This window comes from Oxyura jamaicensis, chromosome 1, assembly GCF_011077185.1.
Source record: "Oxyura jamaicensis isolate SHBP4307 breed ruddy duck chromosome 1, BPBGC_Ojam_1.0, whole genome shotgun sequence".
NCBI lineage: Eukaryota > Metazoa > Chordata > Aves > Anseriformes > Anatidae > Oxyura > Oxyura jamaicensis.
The window spans coordinates 137,896,881-137,919,828 of NC_048893.1; the positions used below are offsets into that span (position 1 = coordinate 137,896,881).

General features: G+C 44.6%; 1 protein-coding gene and 1 long non-coding RNA gene across 2 annotated transcripts; both read right to left on the reverse strand.

The window, feature by feature from the left end:
- Positions 1–1,470: 1,470 nt before the first annotated feature.
- Positions 1,471–22,017, reverse strand: CREG2 (cellular repressor of E1A stimulated genes 2). Its single transcript, XM_035334981.1, is given in 4 exon segments — positions 1,471–5,088; positions 8,821–8,934; positions 19,917–20,086; positions 21,658–22,017. Coding segments are annotated over 4 exon segments (792 nt in total). The 3' UTR covers positions 1,471–4,940.
- Positions 12,820–17,497, reverse strand: LOC118161263. The gene is made up of 2 exons (XR_004747919.1): positions 15,617–17,497; positions 12,820–15,527 (listed from the first exon to the last, which is right to left on the reverse strand). It is a non-coding gene; the product is annotated as an uncharacterized LOC118161263 (long non-coding RNA).
- Positions 22,018–22,948: the final 931 nt, after the last annotated feature.

Sequence of the window (22,948 nt, forward strand, 5' to 3'; positions counted from 1 at the left end):
CAGGGTCTGGTAGCGCCTGGCATACTTTGTGTGGAAGGTGTACTTGGACAAAAGCCTTGAGCTCAGGAAGCCCGTCATACCAGCAGGACTGCTCTACTCTGTCAGCATCGAGGCCATGACACTCCAAGTTCTGTTGCAGTCAATGTTAAAATTAATCCAGTAAAAAATATCTTCAAACCTAAAGTATTCTTTCAAGTAACTGGAGCATTCTCCCCATGTACTTGGCAGTGAAGTTCTAGGGCTCTCTCCAAAGGCGCTGAGCATTGTGAGAAGATCAAAGTAGCAAAGTCAAGATGACAGTCAAGACACATCCATGGAGCATAGTAAGGGACTGGGGAGAAGGAATCCAAACAGCAAAACTGGAGTTGATGAAGAAAATAACACAGAAAAGAGGATAAGGCAACAGAAGAGCAAGAGCACGTTAGATGGGAGAGGGTAAATGGAGTTAGTGGCAGAGCAGAGGCAAGTAAAGGCTGAACAGTGATGAAAACCAGCAAGCGACAGAATTTGGAAGAAGTGAGAATTCAGTGTTTGGCAAAAAGTAGATTGAAAAAAGTGACAGTATTTTTAGTGAGTCCAAAAATGTAGTTCAAGAGAGATTTTTTTGGAAAAAAAAAAAAAAAAAGTGGAAGACTGTAATCAGAATAGATAACACCTCAGAAATGGGGTAAAAGTAAAAATAGTTAGTAAAAATGAACAGCTACAAGAAATGTTCTTTTAAGAGTATGGAGTCACTTGAAACGGGAAAATGATGTTGACTATGATTTGTACAGGTTAGGAAGCTATTGTCCTGATCTTCACACAGAATGAAGACCAGCCAACAAGACTGTAAAGTGTAAATAGGAAACACAGGCTGTTTCCCATACCTTTTTTTTTGTTTGTTTGTTTGTTTTGTTTGTTTGTTTTTTGTTTTTTTGTTATGAAGTGGAGATTTTAGTGGGGGAGCTTGAATTTTCTTGAAAGGAGATAGTGTGGGAAAGCAAGATGAAAATGTAAATTGTCAGCCTTGGCCTAAGATAACTTCCAGAGGAAAGCAGACAGAAAAGAACAAGCTGTAATAAGAACTTGTAAGAGCAACGCTAGGAGAGGAAGAAATAGCACTTAGGGAAATTTCCAAAACACCATTAATGCACACCTGATAGGTGTGGGTTCAGTCTCAGAGCAGAAAGGAACAGCAAATGTTAAGAACAACAATTAACTGCCATGCTGAATGCAGAGCTGATAGCAATGCGAAGACGAAGGAGAGATAAAAGGTGCCTGGCTAGACGTTTCTCCCTAGAGAAAAGCTAAGCTACACCAAGACAGATCAGAGTCTCAATTCCCAGAAGTACTTCGGAAGAAATTAGCTTGGTTCAGGAAAACTGAAAAAAGCAGATGTTCGGATCAGACAGAAATTCTAATGGCTGTCAACAAAAGGTCAGTTACTCAAGCTAATAGTGTACTGCAGACATAAGGACATTCTAACCTTTGTTCCCCTTTGAAATTTGTTTTATTTGCGTTTTGTCCCTTGATCGGCATTTTGTTAACAACATTCAATATCTTTAGAAATCAAAATACGTTGCAGATTGCAATACACGTCCAGAAACAAGACATACTGAATTTCATCCAGCTAAATAATGAAAATTTCATCAGTAATGGAGTGTTCTTTGGCTAAATTAGTACAGCAGTTAAAGCTAATCATGCTTCAACCCTGTGCATGCATGATGTTTGCACAAAGTAGCAAAAAGTTTGAACCTAAGTTTCAGAACTTTATCTTCCTTTTTTTCAGCTAATATACAGACATGATTAAATGCATCTCTTAAATATTGCAAAGCCACAGCTAAAGTTTTAAATAATATGCATTGCACAACAAGTGTTTTTGGGGAAGCTACAGAAATAACTAAAATACAGAACACGTGGCAATAAATTGCACATCAACTAGTTGAAATGTTTATTAAGTTCATTAGGGCTTATCAAGACCTTTTCTAAAAGAGGTCTTGAGGTCTTAGAGTTCTAAGAGGTTTCCTTGATCTAGTAATCAAAGCACAATAAATAAATAGGTCTGCTATCAACTTGAGCTGAAGCAAGATGAGACCCCTTACAGTCTCAAGGAAATAGTCTTTATTATGCTATCTTGATAACACTCTTTGGATTAAAAGCTTTAACAAACATCACCAGGCATGTGATGATCAATATCACTCGAGACATTTGCCACTTTAAAAAAACTTGGAAGCAGAATATAATTAATAATGTAAAGCCCAGTTAAACAAACTATTGACTATGTCCTCCCTTTTTGTGCTCCAGAAAATTCCACTCAAAATCTGCAGCTCGTATTTTTGATGAATTTCTACAGACTTTCAAGAACTTTTATGGAAGGTATTCTTTGGGAGAAGAAAGCATGAAATGAGAGCAGGTGATTTACGACAGCATTTCTTTATGAAGCCCCTTTTGTCACTTTACATGCTATTGCCGTTTCATGTTCTGAGGCTGTCAAGAGTCTCGAGGCTTGTCCGTACAGAAAAGCTGCTTGATGAATGTGTCAATTTATAATACAGTACCTACTCCAGTTAATCTAACCATGCAGGGAAACAGCAGATAGCAAGCAGTGTACAGTAAATTCAAATCCTTTCTTAGAGCACACTGACTTCTTAAACAGTTACAGCTCTGTGAAATATTGTTGGTACAATGCCTCACTGCTTTAAGGCAAGAGTGTTAATAAGTAGTGGATAGTATACAGTAGGACCATGTTTCTGCTATCAAGCTGTCTAAGAATGCAAGTGAAAATGAAAGTATAGTTATCATTTCTAAAATTCCTATCCTGTTCTTCAGCCTGTTTAAACATCAGGCTCCTACACTGGATTTGCTCAATCTGTGTGTTTGGGGCATGGAGGGGGGAGAATAAGATTAGTTCAGGTTTCTCTGGGAACAGCAGTGAACTAGGATGATAAACTGTGTAATTAAATTGCACAGAAATGTGTAGTTTACACCTGTGGAGATTCCCTTCCAGGGCCTGATACTCTACACACAAAGTGTCTGTTAAAGTGTTTGTTCCATAGTGGACAAAGATCTCCATGGAAAAAAAATCCAAGAATCCAGGAGGATTTCACTTAATGGCATTCTATACATCTGTACAGGGCCAGCCATTTTGCTTCAGTAGTACAGGGTACCAGATCTAGGGGCAAAGTCGTATGGGAGAGTGCTGCTCATCTGCCAAGAAAATAAAGGAAACAGATTCAGGCAGGACGCTACCTCCTCTTGCATAATTGCCTCTGCAAAAGATCCGCACTGCTAAGAGACGCACTGGCAATGAGACAGGAAAGCACAAGGCATAGCAAATGACAAATAAAGGCTCCCCCCCCCCCCCCCCCCCACCCATTTTCCTTCAGTTCTTGCAGAATATTAGGAATGGTGGCGATGCCTGGAGCTTGAACCCAAGGTCTAAACAGCCCTTGGAAGTTCAAACAGCGTGTTGCCCAGCTCTGCTGAGGAAATGACGCTCTCTCTTCATGCATGAACCAGAATAATCTCAGCTACAGTTAATTGGCTTCCAGCTGGTCGCAGCTCCCTGAGCTGCCTGGGAGCTCTGTCCAGGGATTAAACTGTAAAAGCTCAGGTCGCTCGCTGAGAAACCCACACTCCTCATGCCTGCTGTGGTGTGGGGTAGTGCCCAGGGCTCTGCTTCCCTCCCAGAGATGCGCAGAAAAGCTACCTCAATCTGGCTCGCTCTTAATTCAACAGGGAGAACAGCCGTGTAATTTTTCAAATTGTGTCATGACTTGGACAGTTAGCCATTGGACCTTTTACTGTGTGACACCTCTAGGAACTGCAGAGTAAGATTACCAGGACATCTAGAGAAAAACGCTTTGAACTCTTTTGGTATTATCATATGCACAGTGTGTTTGCAACCAGGTTTGCACTTTTCACACTAGGAAAGTGGATTTTCATGATCTGAAGTATCTATCTTTAGGCTACTTTAAAAATTAGATTAATGAAGAAACCCTTTAAACCTTAGTGAGAAAACAGAGTTAATGGAGTAGCTCCACCCCTAGATGAGTTGGTGAGGGTTTACAGAAATCAGTTGCACAAATGAGTTAAAAATAAAGCGGTGGCTGGAGATTGAGTGCAGAAAATTCAGGACTACAGGCTATTGAAATGCTTTTTGTGCCTCGTAACAGGAATGGGCTAGCTGAGAACATTACATTATATTTACATTCTTTAAATAAGAACGTTTATACTTGTATTGGGATAATTCTTGTGAGCCTGATTTGGTTTTGTCCCTTAACATGTTTAACCAGCTCTGTGGCAGTAAAAGACAAGTTATATTGAAGCTGTGTTCTTTGATCTGCTTGCATTTTTTTCCACAAAAGGAGTCTTTGGAGCCTTTCAACTCAATTTCCAAGCGAAAGACCAGATTAGATAATTAGGGAAAAATACATGTAGAAAATATAAGTTGGCAAATGAGGACAGCCTTAGTACAATATGTTTACCAACTTAAATATCTGAAGTTGCAGCTATTAGATTTAGCTTAGAGTACTTCTAAAATGAGAGACCAAGCAGCAATAGTACTTCCACAATATATAGAGGGTCCTGAATAGGCAATTTGCTTTTTCTGTAAATCAGAACATTATAGTTAACACATACTATAGTTTCTCATTGGGTGTAAAGGAAAAAAAAAAAGCCCAAACAACAGGTACAAAACATTTTTAAGCAGTGTTCAAGGTGATATATTGCCTGCTGGAAATGACGTGTTTTTACATTGCAGGGTAGGGCTAGTGCCACCTCTCACTTACAATTTGAAAGCCTGTGTTGGCTATTTTCACTCTGCTCCATGTAAGACAGAGCTATTTTGAAGCCTTGTGGAAAACAAACAAACAAAAAAATCACTGTGAAGTAACCATCCAACATGAACTTTTAACAGTGTTTGGAAAGGAAAAACAGAAGATCTCTCAAAGCCCATTCAATCAAGCTTTACTTGGAGCTGCTTTTAAATATTCTTCTACTGGAATGGCATAAACTCCTCCATACCAGCTCTGAAGCCAGATGTGCTCAATGTTCATTTTCATGAAGAACCACTCATAGCTACGAGGCCACTTTTGTACCACTGGGTGCCTGGAAGGACAAAAAAGAATAAAGGATGTGCCAAATTACATGCGTCTGCTTTTTTAATTTAGTCTACTGTGCTCATCCAGAATGAAACCTGAGATCTGAGAGTCACCACCAGTCATGTTTTTTGCCTTGCCTTGAAATAAGGCTGATGATTTTCCACACCTCTGTCTGGCAAGAACTACAGCTTAAGGCAGTCATTGAACAATATCTTTCCCTGTCACAGAGCCTCATCTTTAAAGGCAGATGTTGTTTGGTCTCCAGTAGGTAAAAACAGTTGGAGGAGATTCTCTGAACATGTGTCAGGGTCGTGTTCGTACCTGTTCAAAGGCGACTGTGTTCTCTAAATATTACATCTTTGGTAACAGTCATGGTGTGTCAGGAGAATTAATAAAACGAACTATCATACAGAGCATGGTCCCTCAGAGCTATCACCTGTTAGAGCCTTCTCATCCTGTATTTCTGTCTCGTCTCTTGGGCCTCCCCTTACCACTAGCTCAACGAGACCGTCCCCACCAGCAGTTTTGGCTGGAGGTGCCTGGTCCCCAAGCCGCCGCAGGTGTGTCTGCAGAGGATGCTGTGGGAACTCAGCAGTGGTGTGTGGATCAGATACAACAGCTCAAGTCACAGTGTTCACAAGAGCTGGGACCATTACTGGGTAAGACATGAGAGAAGACTCAAGCCTTGACACAGCAGCTCTGTCACTGCCTAGAGGCAGTGGAGGGGGCAGGTGCTGTGCCACCTCGCTGTTCTCCCCCCATTCCTATTCCTTCACGTGGTGGGGGTTTCTCCCCCAAGTCTGCTTGTTCCCTCCCTCCCCACTTTTCTGAGGATGCTAGTCCCTCTCTTTTTGCATTTCTCATGGAAGCTTTATTGCAGATTTGAGATAGTGGCTTTCCCTGTGAACGTGTAAAGGTTAGTTTTCCTTGTCCTGTTTGGAGGCAAGGCCTTGCAGTGGGCTTGGTATTTGTGTGCTCAAGGAGATCAGGTTTTGGATGATTTTGCCTCCTTGCTTGCAAAGTCGATGGACTTTTTTGGGGCACCTCATGTTTCCACCGTGCTTTTAACCTCCTGCTCAGTATGCGCCAGTAGGGGCAGTGTGGCCAAATACTTGGTAGATCTCCTGTGCGTGTGTGTGGGTCATCGGAGCTGAACTGGGGGGTGACCCTTTGCTATCTCTGTAACCACGGCCTCTCCACAGCAGGGTAGCCTGGAGGCTGGCACACTTGTAGGCTGCCATTGGAAGTCTGAGGTGGAGCAGCTCCTGTGCTTGCTGGGCTCTGCTCCAGCTCAGTGTCCTACTGTCTAGCCCAGCCTGGCCACTTGTTGCAGGGGGAACTCCTCTCCCCCTGCAGCTGGTTTGATGACCTTTGGGGATTTCCCACTCTGAGATGTCCTTCTGAGCACCTGCTGCCAGGTTAGGAAATGGCTCTGGCCACTGCTGATGCCGTTGGTCTTACCACGTCAGTCTCACTTGTGCTCCCCAGTGGCTGAGCAGCTGCTGTTGAGGCACTGGTGGACCCTAGCTCATATAATAATCCAATTTGGCAAAGTTTGTAGAAAAGGTTTGTGTGCCAATACAACACCCATCTGTCCCTGGTCCCTTTTTTTGCCATTGACGGAGGGGCTCCAGTAACTCTCTGTCACCCTGTCACCATCTCTTGAGCCCGTTGTGGGCATCTCAGGGGTGTGGCTGACAGAATGTAGGTTTATTTTTTTTCATGTTATTGAGCAAAGGCAAGCACTGACATTACCCCCCACTGGGTGTTTGATTTCTCTGTTGAACTGTTCCCAGGTGTTCCTCTCTCTTTGGCTCCAGAAAATGGTGGTCCACCAGAGATGGAGGTCCACCAGAGATGGTGGCCTTGAAGGCTTATTTTGAAGGTAGTTTAGCTCAGGATTTTATTCAATACTTCACTTTCTCCCTTGGTGCCCCTTTATTTTTCATAAAAAAGGAGGACGGAGGCTTGAGGCTATGTACAGGGATGCAGTATCTGCACCCAGGCCAAGAGACCAACATGAAGGCTGCAGGAACTAATACAACCTTTACCAATTCCTGTGCAGCCATATTAAATTAGTTGATTTTACTACAGATATCCTGGTGTTTCACAGAGGAGTCATTCAAAACAAAGTTATTTTTGTTCCAGTGCCAAGGTCTGCTGTATGGTGTGTAGACAGGTCGAGGGTCCCATCCTACTTCTGGAAGCAGCTTATGGGCCTGCTGGTGGTGTACCTCAGTCTTTCTACCTGCAGTGAAGCAGTAGCCTGGAGCAGTACCTCTGTTGTTCTATTAATTACCACCAGGATGACTGGGTCTCTCTGATAGTATTGGCCACATTTGCCTCTAACAGCAGTGTCTGTTCTTCCACACAGTTGGCCACATCCCTGTGACCACCCAGCTTCTTTGGCAGCTGCCCAGGGGTTTTGCCCCGAGGACTCCCTCCAACAGTTGCACCGTATACATTTATTTCTTCCAGAGCATCTGAAAAAAGCAAAGGCTGCTTACAGACACGACACAGATGGACACTGGACATTGCAGCTGGGGACTGCGTTTGGTTGTCCTGTGAACATGTTTGTTCAGTGTGGCCCTCTTTCTGTGCTGGACCGCCATTACCTGGGCCTGTATAAAATTGAGTCGGCCTGCCATTTTGTTTGCAGCTTCCTCGTTCTCTCAGGATTGCCCCTGTTGTTCATGTCTCCCTCTTAAAACCTGTTCACCCAGATCCCTCCCAGCAGACCAGAGAGAACATTGTGTCTGGGCCATGCTGGTTCCCAGCACATCCCAGTTTCCCCGCAGTATTTGATTCACTGGGCAGGGCATGGCCTGGAGGATCATCCCTGTCAGGCAGTGTTGGAGGTGCACGTCCCAGCTAAGGTTCAGGCTTTTGATGCCTGTTACACTGATAAAAACGGGTCCCACTGGAGGGTGTGGGGGCACACCCTGGGCGTGGGGTGGATGGTTGTGCTTGTATCTGTTCGCAGGAGACTGTGTTCTGTAAATGTTATGGCTTCAGTAGCTGATGTGGTGGTATGTCAGGAGAGGTCATAAAACCAGCTAGCAGGTGGGGCATGGTCTCTTCAAGCTACAGCCTTCACAGCTTGTATTTCTGCCTCTTCTCTTGGGCCTGCCCTGGCAGCACACTCATTTATTCTCCAGTGTAGCTCATTTGAAGGCGTCAAGAACGGCAGTGCTGGGAAGCATGGTACAAATTGTTTCATTTTTACATTGTGAAGTTTCCAGGAGATAAGAGCTGATTAATTTTGTTTCCAAACCATGAGGTCTGGCCTCACAGAAGCCCACAGGCTTCATCCTGTAAATGGGTGTGAGCCTGGTGCCCAAAGGTAGCAGAGCTCTTCCTCTGGCTCTTGTTAGGGGGCTGTGGGTAATGAGTACTACTTGTCCTGAGGTGGGATGGATTACTACATGTAGTGTCCCACTTAACAAACGCACCCTGTATTTATGGAATCTCTCCTCATAGCCATGATTACAAAACACATGGTCTACTGGAGTCTTAACATTTACCAACTGTGTTTTCACACTTCATTACCTCAACAGTTAAAAGGACCTTGCGAAGCTCTGCCTGTAGATCCAGGCAACACAGGAGTCAACATACTCTGTGGCCCCAAAGTAAAGATCAGGCTTGTTGCTTCTCAGATTTTCTGTACCAAATGGCTGTATCTATATAGTTGTCTCAGAACTGCAGGTTGTACGATACTATATGCATATCACATACAGACCTAGAAAACATTGCTTGCTTGGCAAATTCCGTTTCCTCTGGAGGCACCGTGACCATCTGTCCTGTGAGAGTCAGTCTGGCACACCTTGGATCCTCCGGATCAACTACATTTTTTCTGTGCACAGAGAAAAATGCTCATGTGTAATAGCTTGTCTTCTTTGCTTTTGAGAAATACAAATATAAAAAGAGGCAATATTTTCTCAAACCGTACAGGTCTTTTCTACACTCAGCTGTAACACTCACGGGGACTGTTGAAGAAATACTCACCTGAAAGAGATCTCTACTGTAGAGATTTGCCTAATCTTAATTCATGCTCTTAAAAACTGCATTAATATATATAATTTAAAAATGTGAAAATGGCAGCTTTTCCACACCTACATACAGCCCTGAATTCAGGATTCTGAAGAGAATTAGTGAGACGATTAATAAGTTTGTGTATATGTATTTGCATGCAATTTTTCTTTCTGCCTACCCTGGAAACTCAATTCTTGTTCATTTTTACCCATTTTTCAACCGCTTTACATTGCTTTTCTTCACACACACACACAAAGAGTCAAGTAAAGTCTATTAAAAAAGAATTCAACTGCCTTCATCCTTCAAAATGAAACAGAGTAGGTACTTGTTGTTTTTTGGCTCTTTCTATACAGTAATAATAAATAACTCCCATTAGTAGCTGTGGGACAACTGCTGACTCCAAGGTTTACAGTACAATGATATAAATCATGAGTAAACTGACAAATTGCAAAAAAGTTTCAGGCAATGACTGCAATGGCCTGATCCTGAGACGTGCTGAGCAGCCCCAAGGTCCATTGCCAGCACATTGAGACTGCTCAGCATTGCCCAGGACTGTCCCCCCACGTAAGAACATAAGCCCCGAAAACTACATTAGGAAACAAAGATTGCATTTCTTGTTCTCCGTGTTTTATCTGAAGCAGCGAATCACTTAAAAGACATCTCATCTGTGTGCAATTTTACGTAAAGATCTCTGCTTGAGCCCGTTAGCCTCAAATGTGTGCAATCTGCAGAAGCTTTTTCTTTTTGTTTTGTTTTAACTCTCAGTATGTGCCTATTGCATGCAGGAAACATATGGGCATCCTCCTGCAGCTAATTTAACACCTGCAGATTCCCCACAGATGGTTATGAAAGACTGTGTAGCTTGCTGGATAAAGTGTCTGCTTTTATAGATAGGACCAGGAACAGAAATATGCAAGGAAATACAACAGGCTGATTGATACTTAGCTATGCCCAGGAAGCACTTGGCACAGTCTGTAGCCTGAGCTCCAAAGAGCCATTTGCAGTCACATCATCTCTGGGATGTTTTTTCAGCATCCTGTTTGGTCTGGAGCTGCCGTTCTCCGAAGGTGGTGCTCAGCCTAACGATGTCTGGACAACACTCATACTCTTTTTCCTCTGCCACACTTTCTGCATGGGAGGAAGGGCGGCCGCCAAGGATCAAGCTCAGTCTTTTTGTTCGCATCAATAAATAATGGTCTGATTTTCTCCAGCACATTTCTTTATTATTATTATGAAGTAGTAAATGGTGTTCTGAGTACCTGAAAATCCGCATTGCCTGCCCGGACACTGGGTTTAATGCTCCCAGTGTAAATATGCAGTAGAAACTTGTCTACATGGCCGCCTTGGTGTGTTGTAGATCAACACTAGCTCCTACCGCATGCTGACGATGCAGTTTCACATCCTGCTTACAGTGGTCCGAGCCTGTCCTGTCCTGAGCTGTGCGGCTCTGTGCCCCAGCGACACCCATGCTTCCTCTCACTTCTCTTGTTTGGGTGCTGTGGGGCCATTCGGTCTGCGTGATCCCTCGGGCAACCGACCCATCAAAACGAGAATAAATATCAGAATCATTATGACTAAAAGGAGGGAGGAGATGGTCATGTGTGATGGGGACAGGCTGCCATTTAAGACCAGATGAAGCTACAGATAAAAGTGCACTTTGTGCTGTTTCAGGTTAAAGGTGACCTGATGTAAAAGCTGACTCTGGCACTGCGCAGGCTGCAGGGAACCGCTCTGTGGGGTGCCCTGAGGCAGAAAAGTAACCAAGGTTTTAAAAAAGAGGGAACAGTTTCCCACGAGTTTAATTCCTAGAGCTCATGCCAAGAGGGAAGGATCCTGTCCTGCACAGAGACACAGGGGAGGGGCAGAACTGCCCCCTTTTTATGGTTTCAGATGAAGGTGGCTTCCTCCACTTTGGAAGTGGGATAAGCTGTCCACTGAAAGACACTCTCCGTGGGAATCAGCTCGCCTACAGCAGCAGGATGAGCTGATCCCACACACAGATCAGGACCTGCAAGTCCAGCAGCTAGGGCAGTGCAGAGCCTTAAACTCCACTTGAGTCATCTGACCTACTGCTCTTTCGTGCTTAATCTTGGTACTGGATCAGTCTTAAAAATATGGAAGGGGACTTCTCCTTAGCAAAGCTGCAGTTGAGGCATTTGTTTTCAACTGATAACCCTTTATCTCTGTGTATGAAACCATTTCCTCCAGAGCCTAACAGTACCATAAACAGCTGAAAGCTGGGAGAAGCATGAATATGTGCAACCACCTTTGTCTGGTACGGCTCCTAGGTAAGATGGTGCTAATTACTTTCAGGGAGGAACTAGAAAGAGATTGTTATTAAAAGATGTCTTTGTTTCACAGAGCGGATCAAGGAGATAAATTCGGGTGTGGTCAGGAGCAGTGAGTCGTTTTGGTTTGACACCTTCTCAGGTGAGAATTACTTGATCTTTTTTTTTTGTGCAAGTACTCATTTATTCTACAAGCATACTTGCTGATTTTTGAGTAGGCAATTGGCTTGACACCGCTGCTCTTGGGTTGTGGATGCTGCCATCAGCTGTCGAGAGGTTTTTCACCTGATAGGAGTATCAGATGTGGCTCATCCCTGATTAACAGGAAAAACTGCTCTCCACATGTTTAGCTGATGACAATACAGCCATATCTGAAATCTTGTTATTTATTTACTTATTTATTTTCCTGGCTCCTTTTGTTTGCAGTTTTCTGTATGTTGCTCTCTCACGAGTCAGGGTGTTACACTCAATGACACACATAATGCTGTCGTTCCCAGTATAAGTTAGTCAGACTGACTTCTGCAAACAAATTACTTGTTAAAAACATGCGAGATGAAGTTTTGGAGGAGCTCAGCAAGGACGATGATACATTTGAATCTAGTACGCTGTGTTATTACTTTGTTGGCTTTGCATTTAGCACTGGCTCTTATCGTGGGCTTTCTGTTTCAGAATAGTGACCTTGCATTCTAATCTTACATTACCATTAGGATTGTCTTTATCAAAGGAGCCCTTCATATTCTGAAGTAAATCTGTTTCTTCATCATTTTTGGCACAGGATTTCCTTAATAACATGTGATAACTTTTATACTTTCTAAACCATCAAAGATCCCTAAAGTTACTTCTAAAAGTACTTCTGAAAGTTAAATCACTTCTAACTGTATTGTGAACAGGCCTTGAATTTTCATTGGTGCTACTGGTGTAACTAATCTAAACACAGGCTTTGTTTCTTAGGAGTAAAGGGATATAGCCAGGGATATAGCTCATGTTTTTACTAAAGACATTATAGGGATATCAGGGATAAATTGGTGTATTTACTAAAATATTCCGCCTTCACATCTGTAGAGGTCTAGTCATGCATTTACTAGTTATTTCTGGCCTTCTGTCTAAAGAAATACATATTCAGCTCTCAGTCCTTGGGTTCCTCCTTTTAATCTTGTCTGGCACAAGGAGAAGAAGGTGTGCAGAAATGGCTTTACATAAAATTTGTGCACTGCTGATTGGAGGCATGGGAGAGGCAGAGCCATGGGAATAGATGGCAAGCTGGTTGCACTGTCCCTGTGCTAAGGAAACCCTCAATGGCTTCTAAGGCTCTGGACTGAGAATCAGGTCCTCTGTAGCCCTGGAGAAGATTTCCTGAAGGCTATGGTAAGACATGAACTGAGGGGAAGAGAACGTAGGGAACTGTAGTAGGAGACAAATCAATAGGGACCACATTTATTTATTTATGCTTATATGAAATACATACACTTCGTTGCAGAAATCAACTGAAGCCAGATGACAATGGAAGAGGATTCAGCTTATGCATTTTATAAGAACACGATGTATTAAGAGAGGTTCTCTTAATTATTCATCTGATTTGTGAAGAGAAAATTGATCATCTCCATTCCTCTGCTTGGTGAGCAAACTACATATGCAAAGTTAGACCCAGTCTGGGCAGTTGTCTCTTCTTGGCACGGAGAGTTAGAGAGAGAGCTGCATTTGCAGCTGGCCTACAGAGTACCATCTTACCAAGGTGCCAGCTTTACTGAGCTTATGGACAAGCCTGTGTCCAAGTGAAGTGTATTTCCTGACAATGATGGGGAGCATGCTGCTGATGAACACGCCCCACTTACTCTACTGCACACCACTTCTGCACTTTCTGAGTCACGGTTCAAGAGGGGTTCAGGGTAAAGACTGCCACCTACTCATTAAATTGTTTATTACACTAGCCATCTTGTAGATTTTAATTAGAAGGTTCCTGCACCAAAACCATCTAAGTGCAGATCTGATGAATGTATACTTCAGGCTGGTGCAGTTAAATTGGCTCACAAGGTGATGATGCTGGGACTTTGTTAGGACTCCCTTCTGCAGCTGAGATCTCTGCTTTGACTGCTGATGCTCTGTCCCCTGGTTTTGCTGGGTATTCATCTTCATCCTTGGCCTCTGCAGTCCATTAGTGAGCTGAAACAGATCTGGCATAGATCAGCAGTAAAAGCAAAATAAGAGTTCAGGAATCATTCAATAAGAATCAAGTGTCCCTGAGAAGGAATTGCTAGGAAGAAGGTGGGAGGGCTCAGTGATCCCAGGAGGGACTGGTGGAGGTAGCAGAGGCCTATGGATGGGAATCTCTCTCATCCTCCCCAGCTTGCTTTTCCCACTGAGGAGCTGCCATCCTTTTCCTCCTCTCCCCTGAGACAGGACCTTCCACCATTCCATGAAAAACATTACTTTTCTACTTTTGAGCAGAAATAGAGAGGGGAAGCTGAGAAAGAGTTTTCTCCTATTGCACAAAGGGAGAGCCAAGAGCCAAGAAGAAAGCCCTATTTCTACTCTTGCTACTTTAAAGCACCTCGTATGTGGCGTAAGGGCAATGGGTGTCCACACATCCACACCTCTCCTGCAGTGGCAGCAGTGGCCATACGAAGCCATTTGGAGGTGGGGACCAGCTGAGGATGCACTTGCTGCTGGCACAGCTGAGCCCTGCTGCCTCCCACTGACACAAGGCAGGCACTCTGTCATCCTATAAAGGACCCTTGTTTGTCTTGCCCCAAAATAACAAATAGCTAGAAGGTAGCAAGTATGGCATCATAGGAATTTTTTCCTTTTTTTTTGTCCATTTACATGAAGGAATGGAGAAAATGCTACGTCCTCTGAGAACTATTGTGGACTGCATATAATTCTTTTTATTAAATTTGATTAATTTTGAAAAGCTAGTTATCTTCCTCATTCATTTTATTTTCTCTTCACTAACTGCTGAGGCAGACAGAGTGTATCGGTGCTGCTAATCTGCGTGGCATGAACGTCAAACAAAATCTCCACTGAAAGCAATTTCATAATCTGAAAAGCTGTTGCTGGCCTTCAGCTGGATATGGCTGAGCGGTATCGCTCTGCCCAGCTCTGACTTTGACAAGAATATCTTTATCAGCCTTGTCTGAAAGCCAGCAAAGAGAGTTAAAAGACATCTCGGCTTTTGGAAGAGCTGTCTTGGGAACTGAAGAGTGCCTGTACAATGGCTCTTCTGCATTTAAGTGAGTCGGTGTTCATAGCCTACCTGTTTGAATGCTTTAGGTCATTTTGCTGTTCCTAGAAGATAAGAATTTCTAGAATGTTTTAATTATAATTTATTACATCAAGTCAGTCTCTTTGTCTATCTTCGTTGACAATAACAACTCATTTCTTTAGCTGAACTGTATGTTTCAGCCAGGAAGGTTTTATATAGTTTAACCACAGACAATTCACAGAAAAAAAAATAAAAAATAAAAAGAGAATCACAGCATTAGCTATTTCTGTAAGCAAACTCAGAGAAACACATCTTAGTGCTCTAGACAGGGAAGTTGGTTATTTAAGCATACAGGGAAAAAAAACAGTAATTTAGAGCTGTATTGTGTGCATTGGGTCATGATGATAGTAGGTTTCATATTTGACTTTCTAATTTGGTATCTTCCTGAATTTTTAAATACAGATTTTTCAGGAACTGCCACTGACATAATTATTTGCATATGACCAAAGAGGACCAATATAAATACCAGAAATAGAAATGTGTCTGTGCCACAGTTTCAGGAGGTGGGTATCAACTCCTCACAAAACAAGGGATGGATGTCTGGATTCAGCCTTTGTCTTCTGCATTCATAATTTCTCCTTGCGTGACGGCACAACATCAGATTTTTTTGTTATATTCATCCTTGCATTCACAGACAGCACCCAGAGGCAGATGAACGTTGGATGGCCAACAGACTCCTCAGATGTTGCACCTGCCAGCCATTGCGGGTCTATCTGCCTCTCAAGATTACCTAGGAATAAAGTTAGATATTTGTGCACGCCAGTGACCAAGCATCCAGAAGGGACCCTCACCTGCTGAAGTACTCTCCTCTAGCAGCCCTTCCTGTGGCCTGCTGCTGTCCAGAAATGCTGGAGATGCTTTAGCCTGCTCGTGCTGATCTGCTACTTCGAGCAGTAGCTGAAACGTGGTGGGTAGAAGGGCTCTGAAGGAGCCAGCCCTGATGCAGGTCATAAAACAGCAGAGGGATCTGGGTCACTCAAAATCACTCCCAGTCCGCAGAGTGGATTTGAAACACCATCCTCAGGCTAACAGCAAAGGAAAACAAACATATGGACTGGCCCTACAGCTCATCACTTTGCTTTCTTTTCCCCTTGTGTGAAAATCAGTTCATGGCAGCTGCGTAACTGTCCCTCCGAGAAAGCTGCATTTACTCGGTCCCTATGAACGTGCTGAACCTGATGTCAGGGAGACGACACATGTTTAAAATTAATTGCCTGTTTTCCAGACTGAAGCTGTAATGAGGCAGGCCCAGGAGCTTACTTGGAAAGAGAGATCCTCTGAGCAGCTTGTGTGTTGGGAAATTCATTCAGAACAATAGCCCCTCTATTCTTTACTGCAGGGTTCAGTCTTGTTCCCTCTGACATCTGTAAGAATAGGACTCAATCTTTTCAGTTTTTATGTGCGATAGGCATGCCAGCATAGCCTATTTATAGCCCTGAACCATTTAATTTTTCTTGCCTGTTATCCATTTCTCAGCCGTCAGATCAGTTGCTAACTAACCCTCTCTGTAGACCGAGCATCAGAGGGTGTTTGCAGAGAGGCGCAGCTTGTCTCCCTCTGGGAAATGGAAATCTCTGGGTCAGAGATGAGGAATCCAGGCTGTAGCTGCAGCAGTATAATGTCTTGCAATTGCTGCCTATTCCGATGCATCGCCGCTCTCTTCCTTTCGTTATTAAAAGTTAGTTTTGTACTACCTGGGGCTTTTCACATTTTTCTCTCCAGCTGATTAAATATTAAGGCTGGAGAACCAAAAAGGCCACCCTATATTCCTCACAGCCCCACAGGTGGGAATATTTATTGTCCAGATTTGAAACTTGAGTATGTTCTGAAACAAAACAAATGAAATTCGCTACTAAATAAACTTAATATCAAAGTGATGTACAGGCACACAGGCCACTTGATTAGATACAAGCCTATTGAAATGTCAGCTGCGTTTTCTTTCTAAAGGCCAGAGATTTCTTTTGTATGCAATAGGTCAGAAGCATTTTTCAGGAGAGTGCCAAGTGCTCCCAAGAGCATTGATTACAGGCATCAAACAGCTTTCAGTTATTTTAATTCTTACAACTCAGAGTAGGTTAATAATGAAGTTCCACCAAAATTCTACATGAAAACAGGCTGCAGGGGCAAATTCATTGCTGGCATACAAGGACGTGAACTTTCTCACGTAGAGCGTTATTCATTTAGCTATTTTGCATACTTATTTTGGAATCAAAACAATTAACGTTGCCCTTGCCCCAGAGAAAATTCTGGTATTAAAACCATCTATAAATGACACTTCCCTTTGTGACAAAATCTCTGCAGATGCTGTCTTAATACCTAGCACAGTCTGAGGTCTGCCAGAATAACAGGTCTTGCCTCTCGTTTAGCGTGAGTAAATACGAGAAAGAAACCTGCTGGACAAAAGCTAAGCCACCACATGAAGCCCTGCGCTGTGGATGTTCCCTGTGAGGTTGCTCTCCTAGCTTAAAATGTAAACTCATTTCTGACCCTTCTTACATAGGGGAGGGAAAGAAGAAAGTTAAACTCCCAGTGCCCACATGCTTGCTGACTGTGAGACGGCCCCAAAGCCTTCTCACTTTCCTAGCTATCAAACATGCAAACAGCAGCTCACCAAATGCCCCAGCTTTTCACTCTCTTTATCTGATATTTTTTCCTTTAATGCCAACCAACATCTGTGGCAGGCGAGAACTCCAGAAATAATGAAAACCAAACTGAACATTATGACAAAATAAATAATGCAAAGAGCAGAGATTTGACTCCAAATCTCTGTGCTCAGTTCAGCAGTGAGCTCAATATTTAGGAGATGGTTACATGCTAGAATGGGGGTGTCCTATTTTCCCTCACCTTCTCCTCTCCCCTCTCCTTTGTGCTCCTCTGGCTTTTGGTGAGCTGCTGCAAGTTGCTAACCCAGCAGAAACCTAATCCAGGTATAAAAAAGGAAGAGGTTTCTGGTAGGTTACAGAGATAAAGCAGCCCCCTCGATGGCCACTGGAGGGGGGGGACTGGCTGGCCGGGAGCAGCACCAGGTATGGGACGGACAGACAGAAGGACCAGCAGAAAATGTGATTGCCAGCACTGGGTTAATTCTCTTCAGCTTTATATTTGAACTCGAGGTCAGACAAATCCCAGAGCTGATGTAAGAGAAGGACGGAAGCAGCATGTGACCAGTCCGAGGGAGGGAGGGAGTGCAGGGATGTGGCCACTGGTAATTGGTGGGGCCTCAGCTGTCTTTGTCTAGGGGGGTTAGCTGCCTGGCAGTTGTTTGGGAAATTAATAGATACTTAATAGGAAGACAGTGAATAAATATTTTTGAAAGGTTGTGATGTGTCTGATTTTCATATTTCTATAAATCATGAATCATTGCTCTTGTGTTGGTGAACTGACACTTCCCAGACAGGTAAATCAGGCAGGAGTGTTGCTAAAATATGAAAGGCAAAGACTTTCAAAAGCAGACGTTTAAAGTCAGGGATGAAAGGCCACACTTTGGTGCCTACATGGGTGTCTAACTTTCAGAAGTGCTCATCACCAGCAGCCATCATCCATGGAAGCTGCTCTGAGCCTCTGAAAACAAGACATCCACGTAGGTGCTAGGACACAAGGCTTAGCTTACATTTTTAAGCACCCGATCTAGGTACTCAGCTCATTACTTGATTCAATGAAAAAGCTCAGAAGGCAGGAAGAAGCTCCATTAGCCCTTTACTAAAGAGCTGATAAATTTAATTACAATTTGAAATGGTTAATTCAAAATATTTAATGAACTAATTTTAATAAACAAACAGAACCCTTCTCATCTTAGCTTCACCACTCTGTTGACCTTCTCATCCACTCAAAGCTGAATTACCTCAATAAATGCTGTGATGAAGAGCACGTACTGGAGGTGACGCTGGAAGAGCCTTCCATTCCTCAGGAATGGGATGTCAGCCTGAAGTCACTCTTACTGCTGAGGACTAAGTAACTTTTTCTTTTACCACCGTATAACTCTTAAAAAACAAACAAACAAACAAAAAAACACCAGTATTTTCTGGAGACAAATACAGACAGGAGAAGCAGTAACTCGCTTTATATTTGGCAATCACTGTTTTTTTTTTTTCCCAGTTTTCTTTTCATCTTGCAAGTCTGAAAGTTGAGATGACCCAGCTGGGGGTTGTCTTTGGTGTAAGTTTGGGATCTGGTTCTTAAGACAAAACTCTCTTCCCCCAAAGAGGACCTTAGGATGGGGTAAACACTTCCAATCTCATTTCTTTCTGAGGCAGACTCTGCTTCCAGGTTCTTCTATCTATTTCCTTGAGTACCAGCTAAGATCTGCTTTGCTAACGGAGTCCTGTCTGACAGAGTTTCGGTGTCGCCTACCTCGTCACGTAAAGAGGCCTTTGGAAGTAACACTTCACACGAGGCCGACCCAGCTGAGTTTGCCACACGTTTGGCTGTAAACAAACATATGGTGCAGACATGTCTTTTCCAAGGAGACAAGCATGGCAGGCAAGCTTGTATCGTCTTCGAGTTTACATGCATACACTTTACACATGTAACACTTTGGTGATCTGGAGTTCCTCATTGTACACATGGTTAGGAGGAAAGAACTCAGCTCACTGCTGTCTCTGGAGAGGCGAACCTGGGGCTGGCTACGGACTCAGCGTCCTTTATGTGAGGGATCACTTGCCTGTTGTTTATAATATGCAAGAAGCCAAATATCTGTGATGATACCATATTTGATTGTTCCCTCTGAATAAACAGAAACTCAGGGACTGAGTGGCATGAGTGTAACTTGTGCCCAAGATCCTCTTCTCGACCCTGCAGAGCTACAGCCCCACCAAGCCAACCACCAGGGACTCCAGAGCTGCTCAGCAGAGCAAGGGTGTCTGCTTTACCTTGACTTCTACAGCCCTTGAAACTCTACTGACTTTACTGACTAGGTCACCATGGCCTATAATTGGATCTCCAACACCTAGATTTTATGTCAACACCTCCAAGAAGAGATCAAAGTTTGGCCATGTGCAAGTTGAAGGCTTCTCCAGCTGTTGATGTTGATACTTAAGTGATACTGCTTAAGTGATACTTCTGCTTTTCTTTAAGATGTTTTACTGGGGCAACTTGCTGCAAAACAAACCCAAGGAGGAGCTTGTAGCTGATGGTGAGAGCCAAAAATAAAAACCGGACAGCGAAGGTGGAGACCCAGCATAAAGCTGTCACTGTTTCATTCTGAGGTCCGTGTTTGTTCTCACCAAAGCTAATACTGGACATACAACATTTCGTTACCTTCAGAAATTTCCATCTGCCTCTGGCAGGGTCAGAGAAGCCACAGGATCCTTCAGGAGATCTGCCATGGCATTATCCTTAGGTGTCACATAAAAGAAAGGGATTCCAGTGCTGTTACTGACAGGACCGTCGCTGATAAGCAAACAGTTCCCAAAGGGCATACCTAGGACCTGCAAAATCCAAGTAAGCAGTCATTGGCATGTTTGCATGTAGACAGTTTACAGTGTTGGGGACTTCCTGAAGGGTTCTAGCAGAAAGGACAGCAATCCCCAACTGCTCAGTCTCCCTCTTTCAGTTGTCATCATGAGACAGACCATGTCCTGAATCAGATCTCTTTATCATGCTTCTGTGAGAACAGACCTCTCCTCTATTTCTTTTTCTCCAGTCCTGTCCAGGACACAATAGGGAAGATTTTTGTTTCCCCTGAGCTTAAAGGAACTACCACGATAAAAATGCCGTCAGCAACAAGAGATATTTACTCCAAAACAGTGCTGCTACCTCCTCTCAAAGCAAAAAGGAAACAGAGCCTAAGTTAGCCTCGATTCAGCCTGCTTTTTACTCTAATTTTGCCTCCCCTTTTAGACATGATTCAGAATGTGATTCCATCAGTTTGCCAAGAGAGGGGGGAAGGCATTTCAGCTAGAATTGTGTTTAAAGTCAAACTGCACGTCAGCTCGGCCGCCTGGGAGGGAACCTCAGCCCTGGGAGGGGTGGCAGCCACCAACCCGTCCTGCCACGCAGCGAGGAGCCAAGTCCTCAACAAGTTTCCTCCCAGTCACTGAGTTGTGTAAATACGTGGTGATGGATACAGCACATGCAAAAATGTCCTTACCCGGCAGGGACAAAGAGTAATACTCCCTGCAACGATTTATGTTTTTACTATGCCTTTCATCCCATTACAAATCCCAAGGGGAGATACTTACTGAATTATTATTTTTCAAGTCTTCATGTATTTCTTCATGGTCAATTAGACGTTAAATAGTAAAATTATCAGTCAATATATTAATTCAGTGTAGCTGGTAAATCATTTCCAGCAAAATCAAATTAAGTATGAGCAGCTAATAAGAAAACCCTGGATGCTGTTATTACTTGGATTGCAGATGTTTATACGCCTTTACAACTTGAAAGTTCATAGTGTTTATAAGTGGTCCTCGTGCATGCTGGTAGGAATGCTTTCAGTTCTAATGAAGCTGCATAATGCAGAAACTACAAATGCCTGCTTGTCATTAAAAGTCACAAGGCAAAAAAAAAAAAAACAGTAGCTATCAGTCGTACCGCAGGACACGTTCCTGTTGCTTAAAAATTCTCGTTTTTTTTTCAATGAACGGATAATTTAGAGTGGGCTTTCTAGAAGAATTGTGATCACAGACGGCGTAGCTCCCCCCTCGGGGCACAACGCCCCCCCCAGCAGCCACAAACCGCATGGCGGCTCGGCTTTGTGCGCGCTGCCATTAGCGACGGGTAACGGCAGAGCGTGCTAAGGCTGAAACCTGCCGAGAGCCTAAACCCAGGATCTTGTGATTTAACCGAGGAGTTGATCTCTCGCGATTTACCAGGCTCTCCGACGACCTGCAGGCTCTCCGTCAGCAGGTACGCACCTCACCAACCTGCCCCAGCCCCGGCGGCTGGGGGGCGCCCCGGGCAGCCCGCGGCCAGGCTCTGGAGGAGGGCGGAGATCTTAGCGCGGGGCCCGGGCTCCCCCCGCTCCCCAGCCCCGGGGGTCTCCCCCCCGTCCCCATACCTTTCCGCGGGCGGCCACGAAGCCCCGGGCGTTGTGGCGGGCGAGGAAGCGGGCGGCGGCGGCGCGGCTGTGCCGCCGGTAGGAGAACATGGCGGGCAGGGCGGCCCCCTGCCCCGGGCGCCTCGCCGCCGGCCCCGCGTCCTCCCGGTAAGCCGAGGCGGGGAAGCTCTGCTTCCACAGCCCGCCCGGCTCCTCCAGCAGGGCTGGCAGCGCCTCCTCGGTGGAGGAGCTGTGCAGCTCGCCCGTCGCCGCCTCGGGCAGCGGCCAGGACACCGAGCTGACCACCACGTAGCCCCCCGCGCCGCCCCACAGCAGCCCCGGCCGCCAGCACCACCACCACCGGGGCCTCCACGCCGACATCTTCTGCGGCTGCACCCGCCCGCAGCGCCCCCCGAGCCCTCCCCGCCGTCTGCCTTGGGGGACAAGCTGCTGCCATGGGATGGTGGGGACGGGATCCCAAATGTGAGGGAGGGAGGGAGGGCTCGTGGAGCTCGTCCCGGGGTGGAAGTACGCGGAGGTGCTACTCAGCGAGGTGGCTGGTGGGGGAGGTCTTCGTGAGGTGAAGAGTGGGATGTGTGTTGGGTTTGTATAATGGCCCTAGCCTGTAAGGGTGCCTTGGCATCGCTGCTCCCCTTCTGGCGGTGGCAGAAGACCCCCTTGGTACAGCAGTGCGAGTTTACAATGATATAAAACCTGTCCTCGTAACCTTTCGTTGCATTCATAGAATCACTAAAGTTGGCGAAGACCTCCAAAACCACCTGGTCCAACCATCCCCCTACGATCAATGTCACCCACTAAACCACGTCCCTAAGCACCACGTCCAGCCTTTCCTTGAACACCCCCAGGGACGGTGACGCCACCACCTCCCTGGGCGACCCGTCCCAATGCAGATTACTGAAGGAGTGCAGGTTCAGCAGGAGATGGAGAGGAAAAGATCTCCCAGGAGACTCTGCCTTTCACAAGGCTCCCAGGTACATCTATCAGACCTCACCATCTATACCTGTGAAGGACGGGTCTGGGTTAGTCTGCAGTTGTAACTACTGCTCAATTGCCTCATGATAAGATGCTGCATAACTAGTCTTGAATAAAAATGGACCAAAATTTTGAGTATTCTTACTTATATTTTTTCCTATGTTTATTATCATTATTTTTATCTTCACCATAATAACCTGAAGGAGTAGTGAAAACGGGTATAACGGGCCTTAAGGCTGAAATTAATTTTTGAGATTGTGAAGATACTTTTCCAGTGAATATAATTTCACCACCAAACACTTAATCTTACAAGTAAAAT